Raw genomic sequence first — 19,333 nt, forward strand, 5'->3', positions numbered from 1 at the left:
ATACTCCTATTTTAGAGCCGAATAAAAGTCGGTTCGGCTCTGTAGAGCCTACAATGTGACGTCATTTGAGGTTCGGGGGGGCGGGTACCGTCCTAAAGTCTGCTCTTCGGTGCTACTGAAAATTTCTGACGAGCCGAAATCATTTCGGCTCTACAGCGCCGAAACAGCGGTAAAATAGGAGTATGAATCGGCCCTAAGAATCCTGAGATTTTAGTCGACGGAATCTACAGTTGATTTAGTCGACTGAAATGTATTTTGGCTGGGCCTTGATGCCGTTGTAATGACTGATTTTTACACTTGCTGAAAATAGCCAATCTACAAGCTCACAGTTGTGAGCTTGTAGATCTGCTGTTTTCAGCATGCAAAGTGTAAAATGACTTCTACTGGATCTCTGGTCCACTAGTCCCTTCCTAACATTTTAGTCTACTTTTTATTTGTTGACGAAAATGTCAGTATATTTAGTCTTAGTTTTAGTCATCATAGTTTATTTTTTAATTCAGTTTCTATTTAGTTTTCCTCTGTGAAAAAAAGCTAGTCGACAAACATTTTTCGTCATAGTTTTAGTTGACAAAATCAACACTAGCCCGTGGCAAATCTTAGATGTTCCTTTGTTTTCACACACCATTTTTTAAAATGTTCTTGTTTTGATCATAAGACCCAATTACTGAATGTCAGTCTCCAGGATTTATGTATGAAACTGATTTACTACGACACTTGTACTACCACACTATGTATGGCACATTAGGAGTCCAACTAGTACTGATTTACTACCACACTATGTATGGAACAGTAGGAGTCCAACTAGTACTGATTTACTACCACACTATGTATGGCACATTAGGAGTCCAACTAGTACTGATTTACTACCACACTATGTATGGAACAGTAGGAGTCCAACTAGTACTGATTTACTACCACACTATGTATGGAACAGTAGGAGTCCAACTAGTACTGATTTACTACCACACTATGTATGGAACAGTAGGAGTCCAACTAGTACTGATTTACTACCACACTATGTATGGCACATTAGGAGTCCAACTAGTACTGATTTACTACCACACTATGTATGGAACAGTAGGAGTCCAACTAGTACTGATTTACTACCACACTATGTATGGAACAGTAGGAGTCCAACTAGTACTGATTTACTACCACACTATGTATGGAACAGTAGGAGTCCAACTAGTACTGATTTACTACCACACTATGTATGGAACATTATGAGTCCAACTAGTGCCAGTGGTTCTCAAATGTTGTATTTTCCCCCTTAACTCTGAGTGTACAAACGGAACTAAATGGACCCATTAGTACACTCTCAGAGTTACAGACCTGTAAGGGTCCATTTGTTACACTCTCAGAGTTACAGACCTGTAAGGGTCCATTTGTACACTCTCTGAGTTACAGACCTGTAAGGGTCCATTTGTACACTCTCAGAGTTACAGACCTTTAAGGGTCCATTTGTTACACTCTCAGAGTTACAGACCTGTAAGGGTCCATTTGTACACTCTCTGAGTTACAGACCTGTAAGGGTCCATTTGTACACTCTCAGAGTTACAGACCTGTAAGGGTCCATTTGTACACTCTCTGAGTTACAGACGTGTAAGGGTCCATTTGTACACTCTCTGAGTTACAGAGCTGTAAGGGTCCATTTGGTTCCATGTGTTAATCTCAGGCCCCTTTTCCACCGGTTGGTTCCCAGTGGGAACCGGTTCAGTTCTTTTTGGTTTTTAGTCCATGAGCCAGTGCTCCAAAACTGAAACGTTAATTATGAATTGAGTGTGCAAAACCATACCTATATTAGATTGTTATCACCATGAAACGTCCCCAATTGAGTACTTACACGAAGACAATGATTTATTGTATTAAGAAATTCACATTTTTAAATATGCAAATGAGGCATTATGTAGGAAAATATGCAAAATAATGAAAAAGCTACTACTGTGGAAGGGTTTTCATGTATTAATTTACTTGATTCATCCTATAAACAATTTAATATAGGGTATAGTTTGCCCACCAATTTTGGAGCTCTGGCTCATGGACTAAAAACCAAAAGGAACTGAACCGGTTCCCATTGGGAACCAACCGGTGGAAAAGAACTGAACCGGTTCCCACTGGGAACCAACCGGTGGAAAAGAACTGAACCGGTTCCCATTGGGAACCAACCGGTGGAAAATAACTGAACCGGTTCCCATTGGGAACCAACCGGTGGAAAAGAACTGAACCGGTTCCCACTGGGAACCAACCGGTGGAAAAGAACTGAACCGGTTCCCATTGGGAACCAACCGGTGGAAAATAACTGAACCGGTTCCCATTGGGAACCAACCGGTGGAAAATAACTGAACCGGTTCCCATTGGGAACCAACCGGTGGAAAAGAACTGAACCGGTTCCCATTGGGAACCAACCGGTGGAAAAGAACTGAACCGGTTCCCATTGGGAACCAACCGGTGGAAAAGAACTGAACCGGTTCCCTTTGGGAACCAACCGGTGGAAAATAACTGAACCGGTTCCCATTGGGAACCAACCGGTGGAAAAGAACTGAACCGGTTCCCATTGGGAACCAACCGGTGGAAAAGAACTGAACCGGTTCCCATTGGGAACCAACCGGTGGAAAAGAACTGAACCGGTTCCCATTGGGAACCAACCGGTGGAAAAGAACTGAACCGGTTCCCATTGGGAACCAACCGGTGGAAAAGAACTGAACCGGTTCCCATTGGGAACCAACCGGTGGAAAAGAACTGAACCGGTTCCCACTGGGAACCAACCGGTGGAAAAGAACTGAACCGGTTCCCACTGGGAACCAACCGGTGGAAAAGAACTGAACCGGTTCCCACTGGGAACCAACCGGTGGAAAAGAACTGAACCGGTTCCCATTGGGAACCAACCGGTGGAAAAGAACTGAACCGGTTCCCATTGGGAACCAACCGGTGGAAAAGAACTGAACCGGTTCCCATTGGGAACCAACCGGTGGAAAAGAACTGAACCGGTTCCCATTGGGAACCAACCGGTGGAAAAGAACTGAACCGGTTCCCTTTGGGAACCAACCGGTGGAAAATAACTGAACCGGTTCCCATTGGGAACCAACCGGTGGAAAAGAACTGAACCGGTTCCCATTGGGAACCAACCGGTGGAAAAGAACTGAACCGGTTCCCATTGGGAACCAACCGGTGGAAAAGAACTGAACCGGTTCCCATTGGGAACCAACCGGTGGAAAAGAACTGAACCGGTTCCCATTGGGAACCAACCGGTGGAAAAGGGGTCTCAGAGCTACAGACTGGCTGTTATGGTCATTCAGGGCCTAGCTCTGGATCTCCGTGGCAAAAATGGAATGTTGACAAAAATGGAATGTTGACAAAAATGGAATGTTGATAAAAATGGCCGCCACAACAAGCCAGCATGGAGATGCTGACCCCTGATTCTTGCCCACGTTTATGTAAAGATGTAACTTTGATGTATGGTACTTTTTAATGTTCTTGTTTGACATAATTGACGACGCTGACGCTGGATATATGTTTGAAAACATTTTAATGTAGGAATATTTCTGCTAAATAAAACATAAAAAATATATTATATATATATATTTCTGTATAAAAATAAAAAAAAACATGGCACTGCATCAACGTGTCCTGGATTCATGCTGTTGGAATTCCTCCAAAATGGAGTCCACTTCACTGAAAGACAGAGAAAAAATATATATATATTTTAGTACACGTGCTAGTACAGGATTCCTCAAAGTGGGTGCCTCAGAAATCAGAATACTTTGATCATATTGGGAATTGATCAATATGACTTCGGTTTAATGACCACTTAACACCAGCATGACGAGGTCATTTTGACCGGTTTCTTTTTAGATTGTGAAGTTTATTATCTTTGCCCATGCAGCTTTCAGAAGGTTCCTCTTCCATGACCATCATCATCCATCACCATTTCTAAAAATGTCTTCTACATCCTGACAGTTTTCTGAAAAAGCTATGTTTCTATGTCAGTCGTTCTTCGATTTTTCAAAAATAGCTGACCTACAAGCTTGTAGGTCTTTTTGAAATAGAGCTTGTAGATCTGCTATTTTTCAATAGCTAAAGCATTACATAATGCTTTAAGGGGCTATAAAGTAACAATGAAAAGGTTATTTACAGGAGTGACCCGAGACTAAAATGTTTAATGTTTAAGACTTCTACATGCTACAGTATATATAAGAACAAAAATAATGAATGAATAATGGAGTCTGTTTTTCATGGTACCTCATCTGGTCCTTCACCCATGCCCTCTGTTTGTACCTCATCTGGTCCTTCACCCATGCCCTCTGTTTGTACCTCATCTGGTCCTTCACCCATGCCCTCTGTTTGTACCTCATCTGGTCCTTCACCCACGCCCTCTGTTTGTACCTCATCTGGTCCTTCACCCATGCCCTCTGTTTGTACCTCATCTGGTCCTTCACCCATGCCCTCTGTTTGTACCTCATCTGGTCCTTAACCCACGCCCTCTGTTTGTACCTCATCTGGTCCTTCACCCATGCCCTCTGTTTGTACCTCATCTGGTCCTTAACCCATGCCCTCTGTTTGTACCTCATCTGGTCCTTCACCCACGCCCTCTGTTTGTACCTCATCTGGTCCTTCACCCATGCCCTCTGTTTGTACCTCATCTGGTCCTTAACCCATGCCCTCTGTTTGTACCTCATCTGGTCCTTCACCCACGCCCTCTGTTTGTACCTCATCTGGTCCTTCACCCATGCCCTCTGTTTGTACCTCATCTGGTCCTTCACCCATGCCCTCTGTTTGTACCTCATCTGGTCCTTCACCCACGCCCTCTGTTTGTACCTCATCTGGTCCTTCACCCATGCCCTCTGTTTGTACCTCATCTGGTCCTTCACCCACGCCCTCTGTTTGTACCTCATCTGGTCCTTCACCCACGCCCTCTGTTTGTACCTCATCTGGTCCTTCACCCACGCCCTCTGTTTGTACCTCATCTGGTCCTTAACCCATGCCCTCTGTTTGTACCTCATCTGGTCCTTCACCCATGCCCTCTGTTTGTACCTCATCTGGTCCTTAACCCATGCCCTCTGTTTGTACCTCATCTGGTCCTTCACCCATGCCCTCTGTTTGTACCTCATCTGGTCCTTAACCCACGCCCTCTGTTTGTACCTCATCTGGTCCTTCACCCATGCCCTCTGTTTGTACCTCATCTGGTCCTTCACCCATGCCCTCTGTTTGTACCTCATCTGGTCCTTAACCCACGCCCTCTGTTTGTACCTCATCTGGTCCTTCACCCACGCCCTCTGTTTGTACCTCATCTGGTCCTTCACCCATGCCCTCTGTTTGTACCTCATCTGGTCCTTAACCCATGCCCTCTGTTTGTACCTCATCTGGTCCTTCACCCATGCCCTCTGTTTGTACCTCATCTGGTCCTTAACCCACGCCCTCTGTTTGTACCTCATCTGGTCCTTCACCCATGCCCTCTGTTTGTACCTCATCTGGTCCTTCACCCATGCCCTCTGTTTGTACCTCATCTGGTCCTTCACCCACGCCCTCTGTTTGTACCTCATCTGGTCCTTAACCCACGCCCTCTGTTTGTACCTCATCTGGTCCTTAACCCATGCCCTCTGTTTGTACCTCATCTGGTCCTTAACCCATGCCCTCTGTTTGTACCTCATCTGGTCCTTCACCCACGCCCTCTGTTTGTACATCATCTGGTCCTTAACCCATGCCCTCTGTTTGTACCTCATCTGGTCCTTCACCCACGCCCTCTGTTTGTACCTCATCTGGTCCTTCACCCACGCCCTCTGTTTGTACCTCATCTGGTCCTTCACCCATGCCCTCTGTTTGTACCTCATCTGGTCCTTCACCCATGCCCTCTGTTTGTACCTCATCTGGTCCTTCACCCATGCCCTGTTTGTACCTCATCTGGTCCTTCACCCATGCCCTGTTTGTACCTCATCTGGTCCTTCACCCACGCCCTCTGTTTGTACCTCATCTGGTCCTTCACCCATGCCCTGTTTGTACCTCATCTGGTCCTTCACCCATGCCCTGTTTGTACCTCATCTGGTCCTTCACCCATGCCCTGTTTGTACCTCATCTGGTCCTTCACCCACGCCCTCTGTTTGTACCTCATCTGGTCCTTCACCCATGCCCTCTGTTTGTACCTCATCTGGTCCTTCACCCATGCCCTCTGTTTGTACCTCATCTGGTCCTTCACCCATGCCCTGTTTGTACCTCATCTGGTCCTTCACCCATGCCCTCTGTTTGTACCTCATCTGGTCCTTAACCCACGCCCTCTGTTTGTACCTCATCTGGTCCTTCACCCATGCCCTATGTTTGTACCTCATCTGGTCCTTAACCCATGCCCTCTGTTTGTACCTCATCTGGTCCTTAACCCATGCCCTCTGTTTGTACCTCATCTGGTCCTTAACCCATGCCCTCTGTTTGTACCTCATCTGGTCCTTCACCCACGCCCTCTGTTTGTACCTCATCTGGTCCTTCACCCATGCCCTCTGTTTGTACCTCATCTGGTCCTTAACCCATGCCCTCTGTTTGTACCTCATCTGGTCCTTAACCCACGCCCTCTGTTTGTACCTCATCTGGTCCTTCACCCATGCCCTCTGTTTGTACCTCATCTGGTCCTTCACCCATGCCCTCTGTTTGTACCTCATCTGGTCCTTAACCCACGCCCTCTGTTTGTACCTCATCTGGTCCTTCACCCATGCCCTCTGTTTGTACCTCATCTGGTCCTTAACCCACGTCCTCTGTTTGTACCTCATCTGGTCCTTCACCCATGCCCTCTGTTTGTACCTCATCTGGTCCTTAACCCACGTCCTCTGTTTGTACCTCATCTGGTCCTTCACCCATGCCCTCTGTTTGTACCTCATCTGGTCCTTCACCCATGCCCTCTGTTTGTACCTCATCTGGTCCTTAACCCACGCCCTCTGTTTGTACCTCATCTGGTCCTTAACCCATGCCCTCTGTTTGTACCTCATCTGGTCCTTCACCCATGCCCTCTGTTTGTACCTCATCTGGTCCTTCACCCATGCCCTCTGTTTGTACCTCATCTGGTCCTTCACCCATGCCCTCTGTTTGTACCTCATCTGGTCCTTCACCCATGCCCTCTGTTTGTACCTCATCTGGTCCTTCACCCATGCCCTCTGTTTGTACCTCATCTGGTCCTTCACCCACGCCCTCTGTTTGTACCTCATCTGGTCCTTCACCCATGCCCTCTGTTTGTACCTCATCTGGTCCTTCACCCATGCCCTATGTTTGTACCTCATCTGGTCCTTCACCCATGCCCTCTGTTTGTACCTCATCTGGTCCTTCACCCATGCCCTCTGTTTGTACCTCATCTGGTCCTTCACCCATGCCCTATGTTTGTACCTCATCTGGTCCTTCACCCACGCCCTCTGTTTGTACCTCATCTGGTCCTTCACCCATGCCCTCTGTTTGTACCTCATCTGGTCCTTCACCCACGCCCTCTGTTTGTACCTCATCTGGTCCTTCACCCACGCCCTCTGTTTGTACCTCATCTGGTCCTTCACCCACGCCCTATGTTTGTACCTCATCTGGTCCTTCACCCACGCCCTCTGTTTGTACCTCATCTGGTCCTTCACCCATGCCCTCTGTTTGTACCTCATCTGGTCCTTAACCCATGCCCTCTGTTTGTACCTCATCTGGTCCTTAACCCACGCCCTCTGTTTGTACCTCATCTGGTCCTTAACCCACGCCCTCTGTTTGTACCTCATCTGGTCCTTCACCCACGCCCTCTGTTTGTACCTCATCTGGTCCTTCACCCATGCCCTCTGTTTGTACCTCATCTGGTCCTTAACCCATGCCCTCTGTTTGTACCTCATCTGGTCCTTAACCCACGCCCTCTGTTTGTACCTCATCTGGTCCTTAACCCACGCCCTCTGTTTGTACCTCATCTGGTCCTTCACCCATGCCCTCTGTTTGTACCTCATCTGGTTCTTAACCCATGCCCTCTGTTTCATGGAACAGCTCGTACCTCATCTGGTCCTTCACCCATGCCCTCTGTTTGTACCTCATCTGGTCCTTCACCCATGCCCTCTGTTTGTACCTCATCTGGTCCTTCACCCACGCCCTATGTTTGTACCTCATCTGGTCCTTCACCCACGCCCTCTGTTTGTACCTCATCTGGTCCTTCACCCACGCCCTCTGTTTGTACCTCATCTGGTCCTTCACCCATGCCCTCTGTTTGTACCTCATCTGGTCCTTAACCCACGCCCTCTGTTTGTACCTCATCTGGTCCTTAACCCACGCCCTCTGTTTGTACCTCATCTGGTCCTTAACCCATGCCCTCTGTTTGTACCTCATCTGGTCCTTCACCCACGCCCTCTGTTTGTACCTCATCTGGTTCTTAACCCATGCCCTCTGTTTCATGGAACAGCTCGTACCTCATCTGGTCCTTCACCCATGCCCTCTGTTTGTACCTCATCTGGTCCTTCACCCATGCCCTCTGTTTGTACCTCATCTGGTCCTTCACCCACGCCCTATGTTTGTACCTCATCTGGTCCTTCACCCACGCCCTCTGTTTGTACCTCATCTGGTCCTTAACCCATGCCCTCTGTTTGTACCTCATCTGGTCCTTAACCCACGCCCTCTGTTTGTACCTCATCTGGTCCTTAACCCACGCCCTCTGTTTGTACCTCATCTGGTCCTTCACCCACGCCCTCTGTTTGTACCTCATCTGGTCCTTCACCCACGCCCTCTGTTTGTACCTCATCTGGTCCTTCACCCACGCCCTCTGTTTGTACCTCATCTGGTCCTTCACCCATGCCCTCTGTTTGTACCTCATCTGGTCCTTCACCCACGCCCTATGTTTGTACCTCATCTGGTCCTTCACCCACGCCCTATGTTTGTACCTCATCTGGTCCTTCACCCACGCCCTATGTTTGTACCTCATCTGGTCCTTCACCCACGCCCTATGTTTGTACCTCATCTGGTCCTTCACCCACGCCCTCTGTTTGTACCTCATCTGGTTCTTAACCCATGCCCTCTGTTTCATGGAACAGCTCGTACCTCATCTGGTCCTTCACCCATGCCCTCTGTTTGTACCTCATCTGGTCCTTCACCCATGCCCTCTGTTTGTACCTCATCTGGTCCTTCACCCACGCCCTATGTTTGTACCTCATCTGGTCCTTCACCCACGCCCTCTGTTTGTACCTCATCTGGTCCTTCACCCATGCCCTCTGTTTGTACCTCATCTGGTCCTTAACCCATGCCCTCTGTTTGTACCTCATCTGGTCCTTAACCCACGCCCTCTGTTTGTACCTCATCTGGTCCTTAACCCATGCCCTCTGTTTGTACCTCATCTGGTCCTTCACCCACGCCCTCTGTTTGTACCTCATCTGGTCCTTCACCCACGCCCTCTGTTTGTACCTCATCTGGTCCTTCACCCATGCCCTCTGTTTGTACCTCATCTGGTCCTTCACCCACGCCCTATGTTTGTACCTCATCTGGTCCTTCACCCACGCCCTCTGTTTGTACCTCATCTGGTCCTTAACCCATGCCCTCTGTTTGTACCTCATCTGGTCCTTCACCCATGCCCTCTGTTTGTACCTCATCTGGTCCTTCACCCACGCCCTCTGTTTGTACCTCATCTGGTCCTTCACCCACGCCCTCTGTTTGTACCTCATCTGGTCCTTCACCCATGCCCTCTGTTTGTACCTCATCTGGTCCTTCACCCATGCCCTCTGTTTGTACCTCATCTGGTCCTTAACCCATGCCCTCTGTTTGTACCTCATCTGGTCCTTCACCCACGCCCTCTGTTTGTACCTCATCTGGTCCTTCACCCATGCCCTCTGTTTGTACCTCATCTGGTCCTTCACCCACGCCCTCTGTTTGTACCTCATCTGGTCCTTCACCCATGCCCTCTGTTTGTACCTCATCTGGTCCTTCACCCACGCCCTCTGTTTGTACCTCATCTGGTCCTTCACCCATGCCCTCTGTTTGTACCTCATCTGGTCCTTCACCCACGCCCTCTGTTTGTACCTCATCTGGTCCTTCACCCATGCCCTCTGTTTGTACCTCATCTGGTCCTTCACCCACGCCCTCTGTTTGTACCTCATCTGGTCCTTCACCCATGCCCTCTGTTTGTACCTCATCTGGTCCTTCACCCACGCCCTCTGTTTGTACCTCATCTGGTCCTTCACCCATGCCCTCTGTTTGTACCTCATCTGGTCCTTCACCCACGCCCTCTGTTTGTACCTCATCTGGTCCTTCACCCACGCCCTCTGTTTGTACCTCATCTGGTCCTTAACCCATGCCCTCTGTTTGCGCAGAACTTGCAGCAACGGGTCGTCTTCAAACTCCGTCTCATCTGAATCTGAACAAAAGATAAACAACGGTGTTTAGACCAGTGGTTTTACACCCTTTTCACGCCAGGTTGCCCCCCCCCCCCCACACACACCTCCCCCCTTCACCTCCCCCCCCCCCTGAACACTTGAACCTGTCGCTTGGTTGGGCTCAAAGAGTTTAGAAACCATGGTCCATTTAGGCCTGATGTCGAAATAAAATAAAAAGTCTTCTGAAATAATATATATTCAAAGATTTGTGCCGCATTTTCACGGTTTTTCAAAAATGGCGCGCTACGAGCTTGTAGATCTGCTATTTTTCAATAGCTAAAGTATAACACAATGCTTAGTTAAAACACCAAAAGGGGTTCCCCGCCCAAAAATGGGTTTTAAACGAGGACAGGAGCAACATCTACAACAAGGACAGGAGCAACATCTACAACGAGGACAGGAGCAACATCTACAACGAGGACAGGAGCAACATCTACAACGAGGACAGGAGCAACATCTACAACGAGGACAGGAGCAACATCTACAACGAGGACAGGAGGTTTTAAACGAGGACAGGAGCAACATCTACAACGAGGACAGGAGGTTTTAAACGAGGACAGGAGCAACATCTACAACGAGGACAGGAGGTTTTAAACGAGGACAGGAGCAACATCTACAACGCGACCGCCGTGACTAAGGCACAAGAGAAGACTCGTGTAAAAGAAGAACAACACAAAATGACTCACACACACCGTCTCCAGATGCAATCAGATGTCATTAGCAGCTACTAGTCAGTAAAATGACTCACACACACCGTCTCCAAATGCAATCAGATGTCATTAGCAGCTACTAGTCAGTAAAATGACTCACACACACCGTCTCCAGATGCAATCAGATGTCATTAGCAGCTACTAGTCAGTAAAATGACTCACACACACCGTCTCCAAATGCAATCAGATGTCATTAGCAGCTACTAGTCAGTAAAATGACTCACACACACCGTCTCCAAATGCAATCAGATGTCATTAGCAGCTACTAGTCAGTAAAATGACTCACACACACCGTCTCCAAATGCAATCAGATGTCATTAGCAGCTACTAGTCAGTAAAATGACTCACACACACCGTCTCCAAATGCAATCAGATGTCATTAGCAGCTACTAGTCAGTAAAATGACTCACACACACCGTCTCCAAATGCAATCAGATGTCATTAGCAGCTACTAGTCAGTAAAATGACTCACACACACCGTCTCCAAATGCAATCAGATGTCATTAGCAGCTACTAGTCAGTAAAATGACTCACACACACCGTCTCCAGATGCAATCAGATGTCATTAGCAGCTACTAGTCAGTAAAATGATCATGTAAATAATACAGTAAAGAGTATAAAACAGCCGTGCAACTCCGAAGAATTCAAAGTATGAATGAAACGTCATACTGTGATACTTGGAATGGACCGACATACGACCCGGCGTCAGGTTTCCATTTAGACCTGTGAACGTGTGTGAGACGCACAGCGGAGGCAGGAAGGTCACCAAGGTCACGACCTCTGTGACCTCTCGAGTTCGACCCTCTGACCTTAAAGAGGTGGTATTTCCTGAGGCCTGCACCGTGGCCTGGACGCACCTGACCACACTGGCTCTGTGCTGTCCATACGTTGGTTGAGATTGTGAATTGATTGATTGATTGATATTTTTACTTCACACTTCACAGTATGCAGAATGGGCACATTTCCAGTGATGTGAATAGGTTTTCAATGTAATGAGGATGCCAACTGTGCCAAGTTGGGGAGGAGGGACTACATCGGGGGATATCGGTGATAGATAGGTAACCCAACCAGCCCTCCATTCATCTATCTGTCATAAACGCGGTGTCATGGACCACAGTGAGCTTGTAGATCTGCTATTTTTTTTAAATCGTGAAAATGTGCAGGTGCAAATCTTTGAATATACATATTCTTTCAGAGCGAACGTTTTAAAACTCATCTTTGCTTCATGGGTGGAGGTCCCTGGAACAACACATTTTCAGATGGGGGTCGGCGGCCAATTACATATAATTTTTGGGGTCCTTGACATGAAATATTGAGCACCACTGATACAGAAACATGGGGTTTTCCAGAAAACTGTCAGGATTTAGAAGACATTTGTAGAATCGTCCTCAGGTCTAAGGTCAGAATTTGCACCATTCATGTTCAATGGAAGCCACATGAAGACTCAAAGGTACATACAGGCTACCATTCATGTTCAATGGAAACCACATGAAGACTCAAAGGTACATACAGGCTACCATTCATGTTCAATGGAAACCACATGAAGACTCAAAGGTACATACAGGCTACCATTCATGTTCAATGGAAGCCACATGAAGACTCAAAGGTACATACAGGCTACCATTCATGTTCAATGGAAGCCACATGAAGACTCAAAGGTACATACAGGCTACCATTCATGTTCAATGGAAGCCACATGAAGACTCAAAGGTACATACAGGCTACCATTCATGTTCAATGGAAGCCACATGAAGACTCAAAGGTACATACAGGCTACCATTCATGTTCAATGGAAGCCTCATGAAGACTCAAAGGTACATCCGATGTTTGTAGCGACTACAGAAGCCACAACAGAACGGTATGTTCTGGCAGGCCCAACGCCTGACTGGTTACACTGAGAACAGAACCATAACAGAACTATGTTCTGGCAGGCCCAACGCCTGACTGGTTACACTGAGAACAGAACCATAACAGAACTATGTTCTGGCAGGCCCAACGCCTGACTGGTTACACTGAGAACAGAACCATAACAGAACTATGTTCTGGCAGGCCCAACGCCTGACTGGTTACACTGAGAACAGAACCATAACAGAACTATGTTCTGGCAGTCCCAACGCCTGACTGGTTACACTGAGAACAGGAGGCCTTGAAGGTTGAAAGTCACCCTGACCCAATAAATACTCCTTGGTGTCAAAAACAATGTGATGGATGAAGTAAACGTGTCTGGGGTTCATACCGTTTTATTTCTTTATACAAATGTTAACTTCCTGATGATTTTGCCATTTTTATTAGGAAGAAAACGCGGACTGGATCCGGATCAGATCTTCAAATAGTAAAATCAACAGGAAGTTAACATTTGTATTAAAAAAATAAATAAAACAGTATTTGGTGATGCTCTATATTGTTTGAATCAACTTTGTGTTTGTTTACGTACTAAAAGAGTGACTTTGAGAGCTGTTTCAGCGTACATTACAATGTAAGTCGATGATGAGCATATTTTGAATTATCAATTTCTAATCACTGGAGCAATTATTTTTTAATTTCTTGTCCACATTTGGAGTTACATCATGATCATGGCAAGGTAGCTCTACGAGCTTGTAGATCTGCTATTTTTGAAAAAAACGTGAAAATGTATACATATATTCTTTCAGAGCGAACGTTTTTAACTCAAATCTTTGCTTCTGGGGGGGGGGGGGGAACTACATGTAGTCCCTGGAACTACATATTTTGAGATGGGCGGCCAAATGCAGGATAATTCTAGGGGGTCCTTGACATGAAATAGTTTGACATAGAAACATAGGGTTTTCAGAAAACTGTCAGGAATTAGATTTGTAGAATCGTCCTCTGGTCTAATAAATGGGTTAAGGTGCAACCGAAGGAAACATCGTTAAGACATGAATAATTTGAAAGATGCTGCCCTAAAGATGCTGCCCTAAAGTTACCAAACCTCTGAAAGATGCTGCCCTAAAGTTACCAAACCTCTGAAAGATGCTGCCCTAAAGTTACCAAACCTCTGAAAGATGCTGCCCTAAAGTTACCAAACCTCTGAAAGATGCTGCCCTAAAGTTACCAAACCTCTGAAAGATGCTGCCCTAACCAAAGTTACCAAACCTCTGAAAGATGCTGCCCTAAAGTTACCAAACCTCTGAGATTCTGCCCCGCCCCTAACCAAAGTTACCAAACCTCTGAAAGATGCTGCCCTAAAGTTACCAAACATCTGAAAGATGCTGCCTTAAAGTTACCAAACCTCTGAAAGATGCTGCCTTAAAGTTACCAAACCTCTGAAAGATGCTGCCTTAAAGTTACCAAACCTCTGAAAGATGCTGCCCTAAAGATGCTGCCCTAAAGATGTTGCCCTAAAGATGCTGCCCTAAAGATGTTGCCCTAACCAAAGTTACCAAACCTCTGAAAGATGTTGCCCTAACCAAAGTTACCAAACCTCTGAAAGATGCTGCCCTAAAGTTACCAAACCTCTGAAAGATGTTGCCCTAAAGATGCTGCCCTAACCAAAGTTACCAAACCTCTGAAAGATGCTGCCCTAAAGTTACCAAACCTCTGAAAGATGCTGCCCTAAAGTTACCAAACCTCTGAAAGATGTTGCCCTAAAGATGCTGCCCTAACCAAAGTTACCAAACCTCTGAAAGATGCTGCCCTAAAGTTACCAAACCTCTGAAAGATGCTGCCCTAAAGTTACCAAACCTCTGAAAGATGCTGCCCTAACCAAAGATGCTGCCCTAACCAAAGATGCTGCCCTAACCAAAGTTACCAAACCTCTGCGTAACTCGGGCGTGAAGCAGGGCGGTGCAGTGGACAACCTGTGTGGTCCGTCTGCAAAACATTCCCCCACGTTAACCCCAAAGGTCAAAGGTTCCTCCCCTCCCCTCCCCTCTTACCGTGGGCCTCCTGCAGCAGCTGTGTGATGACCTCCAGAGGCCGCTGGAGGTCATCGAGGAGGGCGGGCGGCGGAGGAGGAGGAGGCGGGGCCGGGGACTGGGGGGGAGGGGCCGGGGGAGGGGACACGGGACTCCTCCTCCTCCTTCTCCGTGTGGGGAACAGGACCTCCGACACCACCTGGTGGAAGAGGAGAGAAACAGCATGCTTTACTACTGAACCTCCTGCCTTCCATCCAGTCCAATCCACTTAGTTTATAAAGCACATTTTACAACTCGGGGCTGTACAGGAAAAATAAAATAAAAATGAAAAACGCTAGCTTAACTTATTCTGGGCGGGAACCCCTTTCGGTGTAAACATGATGTTATAATTTAGCTATTGAAAAATAGCAGATCTACAAGCTCATAGCACGCCACCGAGTGGCGCGCTACGAGCTTGTAGGTCTGCTATTTTTGAAAAAAATCGTGAAAATGCAGTGCAAATCTTTGAATATATATTCTTTCAGAGCCAACGTTTTTAACTCAAATCTTTGCTTCTGTGGGGGTCCCTGGAACTACATATTTTCAGATGGGGGTCGGCGGCCAATTACATATCATTTCTGCGGTCCTTGACATGAGATATTGAGCACCACTGATACAGAAACATGAGGTATTTCAGAAAACTGTCAAGATTTAGAAGACATTTTAAAAATGTCGAATGGGTTAAACACATGCAGAAAGAAACAACAACAACTGCAAGAACACACTGCGGCGGTGGCTCAGCGGTAGAGTGGCCGGATGGTAACCGCAAGGTTCCCGGTTCGAACCCTGTGGGGCTCCCCCAGAGTTAGTGTCGAAGTGTCCTTGAGCAAGACACTGAACCCCTACTTGCTCCTGATGTGCTGGTTGGTGCCTTGCATGGTTTCCGCCGCCATCGGTGTGTGAATGTGTGTGTGAATGTAATGCACAATCTATGTAAAGGTGTGTGAATGTGTGTGTGAATGTAATGCACAATCTATGTAAAGGTGTGTGAATGTGTGTGTGAATGGATGAATGTAATGCACAATCTATGTAAAGGTGTGTGGATGTGTGTGTGAATGGGTGAATGTAATGCACAATCTAAGGTGTGTGAATGTGTGTGTGAATGTGTGTGTGAATGGGTGAATGTAATGCACAATCTATGTAAAGCGCCTTGGATAAAGGCGCTATATAAATGCACCATTTACCACACAGTAAAAAAAAGCGGAGACACATCATTGCAGAATGCAAGACGTGAAACAAAATGTCATGGACCACAGGAACTCCCAAATAAGGTCTTCTTTGTGACCTTATACTCAAAAGGTGAAGAGGAGAGAAAACAAACAGCAATGCTTTGCTGAACCTCTGGCACCACCTGGTGGCAGAGGAGAGGAACTCAGCAGAGGTGCCTGCTCAGTGCTCACAATTTTACAATTTACAATTTAGGCATTTAGCAGACGCTCTTAATCCAGAGCGACTTACATTAGGCAGGAATAAAAGTATGGGAATACATCACATATATGAAATGCATTTATCAAGAAACATGCGTAAGCTAAGAACGTAACTAGAACATATCTATATAATGACACTATACATATTAACTATACATATATACTATACTATGCTATACATATGTAGGCTACTATGATGTGCTATGACTACATACAATGCAATTATTGTGCTGTCTACATGACATGCTATAAGTCTGTTTCAAATGCTATCTAAGTCTAAAAAGTGCTGTCTAAGGGGGTAGGATAAGTGCTATGGGCCATGATGGAGTCTGAAAAGGTGGGTTTTCAGACTACGGCGGAAGATTGGGAGTGATGTTGCAGTTCTGACTGCAACGGGAAGTGCATTCCACAGTTTTGGGGCCAGAAGGGAGAAGAGTTTGGGACGTGTGGAGCGCTGGCCCGGCGTTTTTAGTGAGGGTTCCAGCTTCCCTGCGTTGGCTGATCTGAGTGCGCGGGAGGGTTTGTAGGGTTCAATCATGCTTGCAAGATATGGGGGAGCCATACCTTTGGTTGCTTTGAATGCCAGCATCAGAGTTTTGTATTCTGTGCGGGCAGCGACTGGGAGCCAGTGCAGGGAGCGGAGAAGGGGGGAGACATGTGAGAATTTTGGCTGGTTGAAGACCAAGCGAGCTGCGGCATTTTGGATCAGTTGGAGAGGCTTAAGTGCACATGCCGGTAGGCCAGTAAGGAGAGAGTTACAATAGTCAAGTTTTGACAAGACTGTTGTCTGGATTAGGAGCTGGGCTGATTCCTGGGTGAGGAATGGTCTAATTCGTCGTATGTTATAGAGTGTGAACCTACAGGATCGAGTGACAGCTGTGATGTGAGTTTTGAACGAGAGCTGACTGTCCAGGACAACACCAAGGTTCCTGGCTGTTGGGACAGACGTTACCAGGGCGTTGTCTACGGAAATAGTTCGCTCCCGCATAGGGAGCGAACTATTTCCGCTCACCACTGCTCAACCCGGTGATTCTAACACATGTCTTCTAAATCATGGCAGTTTTCAGAAGAAATGTTTTTATGTCAGTGGCTCTCAAACTATTTCATGTCAAGGACCCCCAGAGAATGATTATATATTTGGCCGCAGGCTCCCATTTCTAAATATGTTGTTCCAGGGACCCCTCCAGGAGCAACGATTTTGAGTTAATCCATTTTGACCTGAGATCAGATTCTAAACATGTCTTCTACATCCTGACAGTTTTCTGAAAAAGCTATGTTTCTATGTCAGTGGTTCTTCGATTTTTCAAAAATAGCAGACCTACAAGCTCATAGGGCGCCACTCGGTGGCGCGCTATGAGCTTGTAGATCTGCTATTTTTCAATAGCTAAAGCATGACATAATGCTAACACCAAAAGGGGTTCCCGCCCAAAATGGGTTAAAAGCGTTCACTGGGAAATAATATATACTCAAAAATAGCAGATCTACAAGCTCACCGAGTGCCGCGCTATGAGCTTGTAGATCTGCTATTTTTCAACAGCTAAACTTTAAAATGATGGTTAAAAAGTTAAAAAACATTTAAATTCAACTAGCCGATCACCATCGACACGCTGTGAGCTTTGTATAGATCGGCGATTTGAACTGTTTTAAAATAGTTTTTAAAAATAGTCAGTAAAACAAAAATGACAAATACTTTGAGGGATAAGAGGTAACTAACAAACGTGATCAGCCAGGGTTCTACTTCTGTATCGTCTGCCCGTAGAAACAACCGACATAATATATATAACCACTTCCTCTGATTTACAGCGACCGCTTCTCTCCAACATCAGAACTGAAAGTAAGAATGAATCCCATAATGCTCCTTGCCGGTGCACTCAGTTAAAGGAACAATCCCTGTGTATATAGCATAAGGTTACCGTACACCAGGTGTGGGCAACTTTGACGATGGAGAGGGCCACTATATTTCCACACTCACTCCCTAGGGCCATATATTACCGCCGTAGAAAAAATAGCCGATCTACAAGCTCAAAACGCGCCGCGCTGCGACGCGTTTTGAGCTTGTAGATCGGCTATTTTTGCTATATTCGAAATGAAATCTTGAAATATTTTTTGCTAATTGGAATCCTGAAAATTAACATTTTTATGTAATTTCAAATGCCTTTAATTATACTTGTGTTGAGCAATGAGCTACTAATTTAGACTGAAGTAATTAAAGCGGGTCATGTTTTGCATGTTGTGGAATTGTAAACAGCTGAAATCAATATTATATCAGTATCCTGACATTAACCTGAGGGCCGCATTAAGTGAGGGTGGGGGCCGCATGTGGCCCCCGGGCCGCCAGTTGCCCACCCCTGCCGTACACACACACACACACACCACTATTCCATTGAGTACCTGTCCTAGTGCACAGTGGATTGGAGAAGATGGAGGGGCCCGGTCCCCAGTGCGGTCCTCTATGGATGTCCCCTGGTATGTGTCCTCTTGGACCCTGGATGTCCCCTGGTATGTGTCCCTGGATGTCCCCTGTTGGCCCCCGTCCCCTCTGGAGCGTTGGGGTCTCGCTGGGGTCTTCCTGGAGCCAGTGTCGTCACGGTCCCGACCGCCATCGGCATGTCTGCATGGAGATGGAATATGTTAAAGCACCAGAAAGCAAATCATACTGTAATCTGGTCCATAGTGTTAGAAGGACTTATGGTACTGTTAGCTCTGGTCCATAGTGTTAGAAGGAGTTCTCCTTAGCACTATGGTACTGTTAGCTCTGGTCCATAGTGTTAGAAGGAGTTCTCCTTAGCACTATGGTACTGTTAGCTCTGGTCCATAGTGTTAAAAGGAGTTCTCCTTAGCACTATGGTACTGTTAGCTCTGGTCCATAGTGTTAGAAGGAGTTCTCCTTAGCACTATGGTACTGTTAGCTCTGGTCCATAGTGTTAGAAGGAGTTCTCCTT

The 19,333-nt window shown here is 46.6% G+C and overlaps 1 protein-coding gene across 4 annotated transcripts in view; it reads right to left on the reverse strand.

The window, feature by feature from the left end:
* Window positions 1–3,522: 3,522 nt before the first annotated feature.
* proser3 (proline and serine rich 3) overlaps window positions 3,523–19,333 on the reverse strand; it is a 32,358-nt gene continuing 16,547 nt past the window's right edge. For all 4 annotated transcript variants that reach the window (XM_079504779.1, XM_079504780.1, XM_079504778.1 and 1 more), the window contains 4 exons: window positions 18,783–19,002; window positions 14,947–15,124; window positions 10,243–10,324; window positions 3,523–3,672 (listed from right to left, as the gene is read on the reverse strand). In XM_079504779.1, the coding sequence (XP_079360905.1) occupies window positions 3,618–3,672; window positions 10,243–10,324; window positions 14,947–15,124; window positions 18,783–19,002 (535 nt within the window). In that variant the 3' untranslated portion in view covers window positions 3,523–3,617. The remainder of the gene's footprint in view (window positions 3,673–10,242; window positions 10,325–14,946; window positions 15,125–18,782; window positions 19,003–19,333) is intronic.

Source organism: Electrona antarctica, assembly GCF_951216825.1.
Source record: "Electrona antarctica genome assembly, chromosome: 6".
In the NCBI taxonomy this organism is placed as follows: Eukaryota; Metazoa; Chordata; class Actinopteri; order Myctophiformes; family Myctophidae; genus Electrona; species Electrona antarctica.